Genomic DNA, 13,316 nt, shown 5'->3' on the forward strand with positions numbered 1-13,316 from the left:
GTTAGTTAAACCACGATAGACCGCGGTTATCGGTAATTACAGAAGTCACGTATACAAATTACGTCCGATTATACTTGTGTACAACATGAAAGCATCAAATGCGGTCAAATTGCGGGCAGTACAGTAAATTGTATACTCTCGCAGCGCACAGCGCGATCCAGCGGGGATCGAAGCAGCATGCGCGAGAGAAGAGAAGGCGCGCTCGGTGACGCGACTCGAGGGAACAGAACGCGGAGCCAAACAGAGCACGGTACAGCACAGCACGGCTGAGCACGGCACGGCACGGCACGACACGAGAGCCGTGTGCGCGCGACGATGGCGCAAGAGAGGGCCGCACGGCGGCGCGCGGGCGCGGACCATGATAGTCGGGGAAGGGACGGTACGTAAGCATGTCGCCGCTCGCTATCGTACGTAGAATCACGGGCAAATCAAACATGGCGATTCGATCGCTGTTTACGGTGCGGGCATACGGTTACTAGTGCTGCGCGCGGGTGGTACCAGTACGCGCGAGTGACTCCTTGGTGACGGTACGTGGTCGTGCCATCGTGTACAAACGGGTATCGGTGCATTTTGCGCGCATGGAACAGCGTGAGGCGGAAACGGCAACGAGGAAAGCGTCGGGCGGCTGGGCCGACGATGGAGCGCACGACGCGACGACGGGCGTCGAGGCTGCTGGGCCAACGCCTGCGACGTCATCGCCTCCGGCAGCCGAGCGGGTGCCGCGACCTGTCGGCGAGAACGCGGAGCAGGACGTCGACTGCGCCAACGGACGGAATGTAAGGCCCGGTCGATCAATAAGCGATGATAATAATATTAATATTTTTAAAATGCCAAGCTCCTCTCTCTTATTCGCTCGCAAGGTAAACTCCCTCTATTTTAAGATACTATAGATTTAAAGAATTACTATTTTATTGAAGTATTTATAGCTGTTGAGAATTTTTATGATTGAAATTTCGCTAGGTTATATTATTTTGCTCGTGATGCAATATTAATTTTATATTGCTCGTTATGTTTTGCATTTACATCTCGATAATATTCGGATTTTTTTAGATCGAAACTTTAATTTTACCGTTCTCATTAGTTTGGTTATCTATTCGAATAATATACAGTTTGAAGAGAAAAAGAAAGTGTATAATTTTACGATTTACATTATGTATATATTATTGCGTTATAAATACGCATATATTTATTCACAAAGTATCTATACAATAACAGAAATGTATAAAATATCACGAATTTAATATTTATTGTGAACTAATAATTAACAAATTTTCTAGATATTTTCCTAGAAAAATCTGAAATATTAACAGTCGATAAATAGTGAGTCTTTAATACGATTATGTTCTTGTTCTTTGCTGAATTAAAAAATCCCAATCGTAATAAAGAGTTGCTCATAACAATTTTGATTAATATATGTGCATGTAAATATGCACATTTTCCTGTTGGTAGATATAGAAATATATATAATGAATGGTCAGCATTCGCGCATAAGGCCGGGTCTACAAAATAGGTGTAGTAAACGTTAAACCGTAAGAAATCGACCAATCATAATTGAAGAATGAGAAGAATAATCAAATATAACTGGTTAATTTTTTATGACTTAAGATTTACTACACCTGTTGTAGAACCGGCCTAAGCGCGGTGGCCGCAGAGGCTATTTTTACTATTCGTACGAGCGGAGTTCAAGACGCGTTAATAATTTTTTTTTTAACAACTCTATCACAATTAAATTAATTTTCTTTATTCTTTTTAATAAGAAAAAGATTTATTTGTGGTTTTATTAAATTTTTGTATTAAAATTTTGTAATGTTATGTACATTTTTAAATGTTAAATATAAAATAATATATGAAAAATAACAATTTGAATATTTTTTATTAAATAAAATAATTATATAATGAAAATATAATAAAAACACAAATTAACAAATAAACGCGAAACTTGTACAGCGTTAGAATTATAATAACTAAAAAATGTTTTGATATTTTTATTATATTTTATACGTAAAAATTATTTAAATTATTTTCTATTAATAACATTTTATAATTTGTTTTGTAACATTACACAAATTTAATAAAGTTGTTAATAAATTGGTTTTATTGAAATAAATAAAGTAAATTTAATTGTAATTTAGGATCTAAAAAAAAATTATCACGCGGTGTTGACCTGGCTCGCACGAATAATGAAATATTGTAGTAGGCGCACAATTATCATCTGCGGTCTTCACGCTTCATAGTGAATGCTGGCTATCCGTTGTACTTCCAGGCTAAAAAAATGCACACATTTCGATACAATTTTCTCAGAAGCTAGAAATCATACATCTAAAACCCTTAACAATCATTGATCTGATCTTTCGAATGTACTACGGCTTATTCAAAAGTTTCTTTGTCATTTCCTTGTCAGAGATTTTTCGAGTTATTGATTATGAAAATCAGAAGTCAAATTCGTAAGATGCGAGAAAAATTTAAAATTTAAAATAGTTAATTCAATATGGCAGTCCAATAATTGAAAACTTTTAATTTTCATCAATAAAATCAGTATATTTTCTTGGATCATTGAATTTGAATCCAAGACTAAAATTTTGAATTTCAAGAAGCTAATATGGCGGATTAAAAATAAAAAAATAGCCTCATTAATTTAGAACTTGTTTTTTAGATTTATTTTTATTGAACAATTTATTTGATTATTTCTCAATTTTTTGTTCGTTATTTTGATTCTGTCATCTTTTGAACTTCAAATATTGAACTTTCAATATTTGAAAATGTTTTTTATATTCGAATATCAGTGACTAAAAATTAATCCAGAAAACAAGTCCTAAATCAATGATATTTTTTAGTTTTTGATTCATTATGTTGATTTTGCTATCTTGATTTTAAAGAATTTGAAAATAGTTACCTTAGATTTGAATTTAATAACCTAAAAAATCTCCACAGGACATTACTATAAACGATATTTATTTACAGTAAAAAATATTGTTTTTATATTTTTCAAGAATTAGTATTTTCGGAAAAGGACAACAAAAAATAAAGAAAAAAACATTTCAGTAACTACTGACAATGAATTTCGAAACGCAGCTGATGTATATTAGAACACAGGCCTTGCGTGTATGGGCCCTTAGTATTTCAGTGATTTTTATTCTTTGCTTGTAAAACAGATTATAAATATAAAATTGCAATTATCATGTAATCTTTATTAATTAGATTGAGCATTAAATTTAATTAACGGTATGCTTTGCTTTCTTTTTTGCAGTGTCAAAAGTCACTTACAAATTCCTGTGGAAGATTGGAAAGCGGTAGCGGTAGCGGCGATCAGGACGGTGGTCAGCACGACGATGGAACGGACATTGCGGCAAAGAAGAGAAAAACACGAAGAGGCAAACCCAAGCATAAGAAGTTAAAGCCATATTCAAAACAGTTGTCGTATCAACAACAATTGCGAAGTAGATGTATCGGCAGGATCGCTAAAACTAGTAGGCAACCACCGGCCTTGTATAACACCACGCAATTTCTCATGGCCGATCACAGCGATCTGCCTGATCTCGAGCAAAAGTTATCGGAAGCTGCGTCATTGGAAGTACCTGCTATGTTTCAAAAACCGTCGGCGCCGTCGCGCACTCGCGACTCTAGTTTCAGCGTGGATTCCGACGAAGATTACTTTTACTCGTCCCCGGAGGACGAGGAAGAATTTTTAACGAAGGAATTTTCAACGGCGTACGAAGACCTACATGAAGAGCGATTGAGCACATTGACGAAAACGGAATTGATACAAGAATACAAGTTCTTAGAAGCCAGACTGGATTCATTAATAAAGAAACGTAACAAGGGTAATCATCAAACAGGAGAGGAGAAGGATTCGGAGAATAAAAACGTGTCTACTACTACAGATTCTGAGACGGCGAAGAAATTAAAGCTGTATCAACAACGGATCGATGATCTATTGCAGCAGATCGAGCAGTTGAGCCGCGAGAATGAAATGTTACGTACTGAAAAGAGATTACGCGCGAGCAGCTCCGAGTCTAGTGTCGACAGTGAAAGCGACAGCGACAGTTCTAGTAATAGCAACCAAAGTGGATGTAGTTGCTCCCTCTCGAGTCCAGTAACATCTCCCGAGCATACTTATAAATCTAGATTAGATAATAATGTAAAAACAGATAACAAAAACGATAGCTGCGATACTAGCCAAAGTGGAAGTCCCAGAGCATCTATAACACCTACTAATTTCTCCAACGGTCACATAACTCTGAATGAAACCGGTAGTTTACCTACCTAGATTTCGAAATTGCTTCTTAGTATGTATTGATATTACGTTCGATATTACGAAATTTCCATTGATAAAAACAGGCTGCATTCACTCGATATATCGACAATTACAACATTTAAAAGAAGCAGCTTTCTTCATGCAATTTTGTTGTGATTGAACAACATTTCATCTTTCTTCTAATACCTGCTAAATCTCGTTAGGCTATCGTTTAATATCTCATTACTATCACTCTTTGCCCATTCTTCTTTTCCTTAAGACTGTATACAGTCATGTGGATACATACATGTGTAATAATATAAATATAGAATTAAAGTTCCATAGGAGAATTCTATTCGCGTCTGTTTATGCTATTTTTGTTATTTTTGCTTGACAAAATATTTACCATACGTATCATATTATATTTGCTTCTATCTCCTGTTTATTCTAATATCGTACAATGAAATTTGTGTTTTTCAACCTGACTTCTTTCTCCTTTCGCGTACTGCCAATTGCAAAAGTTATGTTTGCAAATAGACGGTCTACAGACCATCAACTAACGCAGATCTATATATAATTATATATATGTATACACACACGCACATGAGTAAAGTGCGAAGCGTGATTTTAGACTCAGAAGTATTATATGTATAAAATGTAATATTATCAAATGTGATGACCTATATTGTAGGAGGTTAAAAATCTTTGTACAATTGTATAGTTTTAGTCAGTAAGACGAAATGTTAGTTTATGGTCTGAAAATTGTAAGATACGCAAAAGTGTTTTTCGCATTTCCAATTTTTAATAAATTTTATGTTTTGCTCCAACATGTATGTTTTAATTATAAACAATGATGGAATTAGTCTTTGAAGACTTACGTCCATTTTTCCTTATTCCTAGAATATTTGTCTATACAGATTCTTGACTTTTTTATTTCAAACAATTTGAAATAATTTTTTGAATGAAAAATAGAATTTAATTTTTTAAGTTATAAAAATTAGAAACTTTTATTCTGGTATTTTTTACTTTTTATGTTAAATTTTTTCATCTTTATAATTTTTGTCTTATAAATTCTCGTTTCTTACATATAAAATAATCTATTTAAAATGGAAACGCTGTAAAATCTTTTGTCTTGAAATCTGTTTAATCTTTATTTTTATTTGTGTCTGGTAATACCACACACAGTATATACTATGGTAATACACACACCACACACGCGCACGCACACACACACACACACACACATATATATACAATATACTGTGGTAATACATACGTATTTTGTAAAAAAGTACTCGGAATTTAAAAATTCCGCGATGAAGGTATCGAAAACATTTTTTGTTTAAGCTGGCAGCCCTGTTAATTGCCACGCAGAGTTTGGGCGCGCGATTTGTCAATCGGTTCATTTACAGCAGATGCTGCGTTCCAAAACGTTATCCGATTGCTCTCGGATATTATTCTATCCTTGTTCTTGTTATACTTCTAGAGCTGGCCAATCATAACGATTCTATTCTTCCGAGGAATAGATGTAATTGGCCAGTTTTATAAAAATCCGGTGTTACTAAACCCATGTAAACGTAGTCATAGTGCTCTGTTGTAAACAACCTTAACGTGGCTGAAGTGTGACCAACTTTATGGCGCGATAAATTGAAAAATACAGAGTAAGCAGTGGAGCATTTGTAGCCAAGATCCGTGGTTGTAGAAGAGCGTTTATCATCTGTACCAGGCAATATATTATGAAAGCAATGTCTCATCATTACGTGGTGACGGCACATAAACCAACGGCTGTCACTGCCTGCGTGACTGGTAAGTTGAAATCAAATTCACGAAATCAAGATTGCGGGAGTTGCGACGCTATTATAATTCCTTTGTATTGCGCCTCTCTCAAGGTAATTTCACCTCACCTACGGACTTGAACCTGATATTGGCCAAGAATGTACGTTTGGAGATTTACCTCGTGACACCGGAGGGTCTGCGGCCTCTGAAGGAAGTCGGAATCTACGGCAAGATAGCTGTTATAAAGTTTTTCAGACCGCCGGTAAGGTTAACTGTATGCTAAGGTTCACGTTTTTCAGACACTCGTGTTTACGTTCGTTATCTGGGCATTTATGTTAACTTTCGCCAATCAATTGCAACGAAATACATTGTCAATGTCCAGTGACTTGTACGAATTAAATTTTTGATACATATATATATTTTTCATATATCTTACAGGAAATAAATCTGTTCTTTTCAGCCGCTTAGGTAGCGGGAAACACTTCAGAAATCTGACAACATTGTTGCAATATTTCTAAAATGTTTCATGCTACCCAAATGAATTTTCTGCATAGGTCATGTTTTTTACTTTTCTCTCTAACGTGAAAGCAAAAAGAAAGATGAAATGTACCAAAAAGAATAGGGCTTATAGATAATATGGACAAGGAGCATATTCAACATATAAAGCAATTCAGTGATTCTATATTATGATTAATTCTTGTTTCTAGATTCAAAAGAATCAAAGATAAGAATCAATTGTATTAAAGAATCATTAATCTGCCTATTTCTGCTGAATGTGCCCAATGACAGTGTAAATATGTATTTTTTAAAGAAGCTATTAAAATATTTATTTTTATTGGTGAACATATACAAATGTGTTAAAAATATAAATATAGCATGACTAAGGTATTATATTAACCCTTTGTTGCTCTTGTTCAATAAACAAATATTTTCAAAATCTTTAACAAATTGTATGAAATAAAATTAAGAAAATAATCACATACAAATATACTCTATAAATGGTAAATAAAAAATCATAATGTTTTAGAATCAACATTTTTTTCATATATGTTTGTTCAATAATAATAATAAAATTGAAATTGAACATTTACCTTATACAAAAGCGATGGAGTTAAGGCTTGCGTTAAATATTGGTTTAACTGACATTAAGTTGCACAGTGATGCTTATAAAATGTCTATTTTGCCGGCAGCATGAGAAAAAGGACCTCCTTTTTCTCTTAACAACACGTTACAATGCCATGATCCTGGAATGCATCGGCGAGGGAGAGGATATAGAGATTATAACGAAAGCCCATGGGAACGTTGCGGATCGCATCGGGAAGGCTTCCGAGACCGGGATCAAGGCCGTTATCGATCCAAAGGCGCGAGTAATTGGTCTCAGATTGTACGACGGCCTCTTTAAAATTATACCCCTGGACAAGGATAATGCGGAATTGAAGGCGTCCTCAATCCGCATGGACGAGCAGCAGGTGCAGGACGTTAATTTTCTTCACGGATGCGCCAATCCTACTTTAATTCTCATTCATCAAGATATTAATGGTAGACATGTAAAAACGCATGAGATTAACTTGAGAGACAAAGAATTCGCCAAGATTCCATGGAGGCAGGACAACGTCGAGCGAGAGGCTATGATGGTAATTCCTGTACCTTCGCCTATTTGTGGCGCGATCATAATAGGACAGGAGAGCATCCTGTATCACGACGGTACCACGTACGTTGCGGTGGTGCCGCCGATTATAAAACAGAGCACCATCACTTGTTACGCCAAGGTGGACAATCAAGGACTGAGGTATTTACTAGGAGATATGGCCGGTCACTTGTTCATGCTGTTTTTAGAGCAAGAGAAGAAGCCCGACGGCAATATGGCAGTGAAAGACCTGAAGGTCGAGTTATTAGGCGAGATCAGTATACCGGAATGTATAACTTACTTGGACAATGGCGTAATATATGTCGGTAGTCGTCTGGGTGATTCCCAATTGATCAAATTGATTACAAAGGCGGATGAGAACGGTTCTTTCTGTGTGCCTATGGAGACGTTCACTAATCTAGCGCCTATCGTCGACATGGCCGTAGTAGACCTGGAGAGGCAGGGCCAGGGGCAAATGGTTACGTGCTCGGGCGCTTTCAAGGAAGGCTCCCTCAGGATCATTAGAAATGGTATAGGTATACAGGAGCACGCAAGTATTGATCTGCCGGGGATCAAAGGAATGTGGGCTTTGAAGGTTGGCGGATCGCATTTCGATAACACGCTGGTGTTGTCGTTCGTCGGGCAGACCAGGATTCTGACGTTGAATGGTGAGGAGGTTGAAGAGACGGATATTCCAGGCTTTGTTTCGGATGAACAGACGTTCCACACGGGCAACGTCACTGACGATCTATTCATTCAGATAACTCCAACTTCGGTTCGATTAATCTCTTACGAGAGCAAGATAGTCATTTCCGAGTGGGAGCCGCAAAACAAGAGAACTATCAGCGTGGTGGCCTGTAATGGCACCCAGATCCTTTGCGCGACGGGAAACGATTTGTTCTATATAGAGATCTCGTGCAACCAGATTGTGTCCAAGGGATTCGTTACCCTGCAACACGAGGTGGCGTGTCTGGACATTTCCCCTCTAGATGGCAACGATGCCAAGATCGTCGCTGTTGGGCTTTGGACAGACATATCCGTTCGTATCTTGACTCTGCCCAATTTGGAGGAGATCAACAAGGAGCTTCTTGGTGGCGAGATTATACCCAGGTCCATCCTGATGACCTGCTTCGAGGGTAACACGTATTTACTTTGTGCACTAGGCGATGGCAGCATGTACTATTTTATTCTGCAGAGGCAGACTGGCATGCTCTCGGATAAAAAGAAGGTCACCTTGGGCACACAGCCGACTGTTCTTAGGACCTTCCGATCGCTCTCCACGACGAATGTGTTTGCATGCTCGGATAGGCCCACCGTTATTTATTCCTCAAATCATAAGCTCGTTTTCAGTAACGTCAATCTGAAGGAAGTAAATCACATGTGTTCCCTGAACGCGGAATCTTACCCCGACAGTCTGGCGTTGGCAACTGACAGCACCGTGACTATTGGAACGATCGACGAGATTCAGAAGCTGCACATAAGAACGGTTCCGCTCGGCGAGTCGCCGCGGAGGATCGCCTATCAGGAAAGCTCGCAGACTTTCGGCGTCATCACGATGCGCGTCGACGTGCAGGAGAGTAGCGGAGTGAGCATCGTTAGGCAGTCCGCGTCTACTCAGGCGACATCCATGTCTAGCAGCAGCCATGTCGCCTCGCATAACAAGCCTAGTGGCCACACGGCCAGCGAGATTGGCCAGGAGATCGAGGTTCACAATCTTCTCATCATTGATCAACACACGTTCGAGGTTCTACACGCACACACGTTGATGGCCACCGAGTACGCATTATCATTGATCTCGACAAGACTGGGCGAGGATCCGACTTCTTATTTTGTGGTCGGTACCGCGTTTATAAATCCCGACGAGACTGAACCCAAAATGGGCAGGATTCTACTGTTTCACTGGAGCGATGGCAAGTTTACACAAGTTGCGGAGAAGGAGATCAAGGGCTCATGTTACTCCCTGGTCGAATTCAACGGGAAGCTTCTAGCGAGCATCAACAGCACCGTGCGATTGTTCGAGTGGACCGCGGAGAAGGAGCTCAGATTGGAGTGCAGTCACTTTAATAACATTATAGCGCTATATTTGAAGACCAAAGGTGACTTTGTCCTGGTGGGAGATCTAATGAGATCCCTCACGTTGCTTCAATACAAGACTATGGAAGGTAGCTTTGAGGAAATAGCTAGGGACTATAATCCCAATTGGATGACTTCTATCGAGATATTGGATGACGATACTTTTCTAGGCGCCGAAAATTGCTTTAATCTCTTCGTGTGTCAAAAGGACAGGTATAACTGCAATACACATCTATACGTTTTTATCTTATTAATATAGTTTCTCGAAACACAAGCTACCATTGTCACTTTATGCTGTTTCACATTTGCAAACTTTAACTCTAAATCTTTTTTTTTTTTTCAATTTTTTTAAAATCAAAACATGTATAGGATTATTGGTTGAACACGGTATTGAATTTGGGATTTATTGACTATAAGTTAACCATTTTTATATTGAGCCATGCATCATTCCACTATGTTTTTATAAAATGGCGATATTACATTTTTTTCTAGCGCTGCGACGTCTGAGGATGAGAGGCAACAGATGCAGGAAGTCGGCCAATTTCATTTGGGTGATATGGTCAACGTTTTCCGGCATGGCTCGTTGGTGATGCAGAATTTGGGAGAATCAAGCACGCCGACTATGGGCTGCGTATTATTCGGCACTGTGAGCGGCGCGATCGGTCTAGTAACACAAATACCATTCGCGTTTTACGAATTTCTGCACAACATGGAGGAAAAGTTAAATAGCGTGATAAAAAGCGTGGGAAAAATAGAACACAACTTCTGGCGAAGTTTTAATACGGAATTGAAAATTGAACAGTGTGAGGGATTCATAGATGGCGATCTGATAGAAAGTTTCCTCGATTTGAGCCACGAAAAAATGGCGGAGGTTGCATCGGGACTTATGGTAATTTGATCACCTATATCTTCTCTTAATCGTAATATATTTAAGCATACTGAATTAATTTTCTTAAATCTTTTAATACGCAATATTTTTCTACAGATGGAGGATGGTAGTGGTATGAAGAAGGAGGCGACGGTAGATGATCTTGTAAAAATAGTGGAAGATCTTACAAGGATACATTAAACATTGTATAAGTAAACTATATTTTAAATTCACGAATGTATCTGTAAGAATATTAGAAGTTATATATAGGAAATATCCAAGCAGTAATTTATAAGTGGGAGCGTGAATGTTTATACGGTCAATTTTTTTGTTATGTGCTGATATACGGGAAAAAACACTTGTTTTCTTTTACGTTTCGGCTCTTTTCTTCTATCTACAAAATTGTTTCCTTTAATATATTTGTATAATAGATATTGTATGACAATTCATTCATTTATCGCATGTTAGCATCCATCGCAGTATTTTTTAAAAACTCGAACGTAGAAATGATATACAATTAATATTAACGGATTATTTTTAAGGATGCTCGAGGATTTGTAGAGTAATATCTTTGTATCTTTGTAAGTTCAGTGTAAATAAAAAGGATGATGCCTTTTAAAGTAACATTCTCTCTTGTTGCGTGACAATAGTTGTTTATTTATTAGCCTTGAGCGTGGCCCGCAACGTTTCGGGATCGAACAGCCAGCTGCGTAAACTCTCTATTCCTTGACCTGTCATACCGCTGGTCTCCAGTACGGTAATTTTCTGGGTCACTTCTTTTTGTAAACGCGCGTATTGTAGCATCAACAAGGCTTCGTTTCTCATCTGACGATACGAAACGTCCATCTTGTTCAAGATGAGCGCGATTTTCACATTCCGCAATCTTGGTTCCACAAGAAAAGAATAAAGCAGCACACCCGCGGCACTTATTTGGCAAAGATTACTAGTATCCACTACGTAAATTATTTTGTGGATCTGACAAAACAACGAAAGAAAAAAATGCAATGCGCGCTTTAAGTGTATCGTGCGTTTATTAAAATGTAATTTTTTTTGTTTTAGCACAGTACCTTATCAAAATAATGTTTCCATATCGGTGCCATATTGCCGCCAATTTCTTTAATCACCATATCGAATTCGCCAGTATCATTTTTTACAGTATATATATTTATTCCATTGGTGGGCACAGTATGAGTTGCGTCGTCAATCTCGTCTCCTTGCAGACTTTTCATTAGGAAAGTTTTGCCTGATTTGAATGGTCCAAGGCAGAGACACATTTTCTGTATTCCAAATTCTATTAATTGTAAGAATTGTAGTAATTAGTTTAAAAAATTAAAAGTTAAACTATAAAGTTAAAAATTGAACTTTTTTTAAACTTAGTTAACTGTCAACTAGTTATTATTTTTAAAAAATATATACTAATCTTATAATTTATTAATCTTTTTCTAAGTTAAATATTTATGTAAAAAAAATTCTGAAAAAATGCATTTTTACATAAAAAAACATTCTTTGTTATTTTATATAAACTTAAAACTTATGAATCGTATAATAAATTTATTTAATGTATTGTTTTAATTTATGTTAATATAGCTTAAAAAATTTCTAATTTAATATAATTTTCCAAAATTAAGTTTTAATTTTAACATAACTTTTAATGTGATTAATTTTATAAGCTGTTAACTTAATATAGTTAAAAAAATATATTAGTTTATCTAACCCTGATTACGTTAACTTCATGTAGTTTATGTTAAAATACTTCAACAAATTGTCCACTTAATTGAAATCTGTAGTCGAAGTGTAGAGGGAACAAATATTGATTTAACAGATTCGTTGCTAGAATAACGTACCTTTATCTACGATCGAATTAAAATGCGTGATTAAGGCATATATTTGCTAACTTGTCAATTTTAATAATTATTTATAAAAATGTTTTAATCACGATACTTTATTCGATTTTTTGTTTAAATAGGATAACAAAAAGCTAAATATGATATCTTGAAACTTTTAATAATTTATCTATTATATACCAATTATACTGCTTTAAAATTTTTAATGCTTTTCTATTTTATGATTGCAATCAAACATTTTAATTAAAAGTACGTTCTATTATAGCTTATATGGCTTTAAGAAAATAATATAAAAGTATAATATTAAAAAATTCTCATATGTTTGTAGAATGAATAAATATGTATGGATGGAGCGTATGAATGTGTAAACTCACTAGAAATTAATTATATTTACATTTACAATGTGATACACATGTCATATAGTTTTTTAAATACAAAAAATATGATTACGATTGTGTTCTTACGATTTTATATACTTTTATTGCAAGTTTTATTTAACAAAATAAAAATTTTAACTATCCTATTTATCTTAAAAAAAAAAAATCAATTTCTTCACATTATCCTATTCAAGATCTTTATACAGAGAATTAATGTTATTAAATCACTATTCAAGTATTGGCAGTAATTTTCTAGCATCGTATCAGTTTTTGAAGACAAATAACATCGTCATGTGTTTATAACACATGATTTTTATAACTACGTATAGTAAATAATGCATATATAATAAATGTACAGTAAGAACTACATATATAATAACTACAGTAATTGTTTATCATAATAGTAAATTGTAAACGCGTGTAATCAACCTAAAAGTTTAGAATTTATTAAAAATGTAACGTCCTCTCACTTATCCCCCCCTTTTTACATAACAAAAACATAAACATATACATTATC

General features: G+C 36.0%; 3 protein-coding genes across 4 annotated transcripts; 2 read left to right on the plus strand and 1 right to left on the minus strand.

The window, feature by feature from the left end:
- Nucleotides 1–308: 308 nt before the first annotated feature.
- Nucleotides 309–5,061, plus strand: LOC105832114 (protein HEXIM1). Its single transcript, XM_012672767.3, has 2 exons — nucleotides 309–776; nucleotides 3,248–5,061. The coding sequence occupies exons 1-2, from the start codon at nucleotides 579–581 to the stop codon at nucleotides 4,265–4,267; spliced, it is 1,218 nt and encodes a 405-aa protein (XP_012528221.1). The 5' UTR covers nucleotides 309–578; the 3' UTR covers nucleotides 4,268–5,061.
- Nucleotides 5,062–5,709: 648 nt separating this feature from the next.
- LOC105832113 (DNA damage-binding protein 1) lies at nucleotides 5,710–11,202 on the plus strand. Its single transcript, XM_012672766.3, has 5 exons — nucleotides 5,710–6,040; nucleotides 6,124–6,272; nucleotides 7,201–9,923; nucleotides 10,203–10,599; nucleotides 10,696–11,202. Exons 1-5 carry the CDS (start codon nucleotides 5,971–5,973, stop codon nucleotides 10,777–10,779), a joined length of 3,423 nt encoding a protein of 1,140 aa, XP_012528220.1. The 5' UTR covers nucleotides 5,710–5,970; the 3' UTR covers nucleotides 10,780–11,202.
- On the minus strand, nucleotides 11,036–13,169 carry LOC105832115 (ADP-ribosylation factor-like protein 16). 2 transcript variants are annotated; one of them, XM_012672768.3, is made up of 3 exons: nucleotides 12,293–13,169; nucleotides 11,646–11,869; nucleotides 11,036–11,553 (listed from the first exon to the last, which is right to left on the minus strand). In XM_012672768.3, exons 2-3 carry the CDS (start codon nucleotides 11,850–11,852, stop codon nucleotides 11,233–11,235), a joined length of 528 nt encoding a protein of 175 aa, XP_012528222.1. In that variant the 5' UTR covers nucleotides 11,853–11,869; nucleotides 12,293–13,169; the 3' UTR covers nucleotides 11,036–11,232. The 2 variants fall into 2 exon arrangements, with proteins under 2 accessions (XP_012528222.1, XP_028050344.1); XM_028194543.2 differs by lacking the exon at nucleotides 12,293–13,169 and having other exon boundaries at nucleotides 11,646–11,986.
- Between the last annotated feature and the right edge of the window lie 147 nt (nucleotides 13,170–13,316).

Source organism: Monomorium pharaonis, chromosome 2, assembly GCF_013373865.1.
Source record: "Monomorium pharaonis isolate MP-MQ-018 chromosome 2, ASM1337386v2, whole genome shotgun sequence".
In the NCBI taxonomy this organism is placed as follows: domain Eukaryota; kingdom Metazoa; phylum Arthropoda; class Insecta; order Hymenoptera; family Formicidae; genus Monomorium; species Monomorium pharaonis.

Coding starts and splice junctions, on each gene's coding strand:
- LOC105832114 (XM_012672767.3), top strand. CDS start 579: ATGGAACAGCGTGAGGCGGAAACGGCAACGAGGAAAGCGTCGGGCGGC. Junction 777..3,247: donor ACTGCGCCAACGGACGGAAT/GTAAGGCCCGGT, acceptor TCTTTTTTGCAG/TGTCAAAAGTCACTTACAAA.
- LOC105832113 (XM_012672766.3), top strand. CDS start 5,971: ATGAAAGCAATGTCTCATCATTACGTGGTGACGGCACATAAACCAACG. Junction 6,041..6,123: donor TGTCACTGCCTGCGTGACTG/GTAAGTTGAAAT, acceptor GCCTCTCTCAAG/GTAATTTCACCTCACCTACG. Junction 10,600..10,695: donor AGGTTGCATCGGGACTTATG/GTAATTTGATCA, acceptor ATTTTTCTACAG/ATGGAGGATGGTAGTGGTAT.
- LOC105832115 (XM_012672768.3), bottom strand. CDS start 11,852: ATGTGTCTCTGCCTTGGACCATTCAAATCAGGCAAAACTTTCCTAATG. Junction 11,554..11,645: donor GGAAACATTATTTTGATAAG/GTACTGTGCTAA, acceptor TTGTTTTGTCAG/ATCCACAAAATAATTTACGT.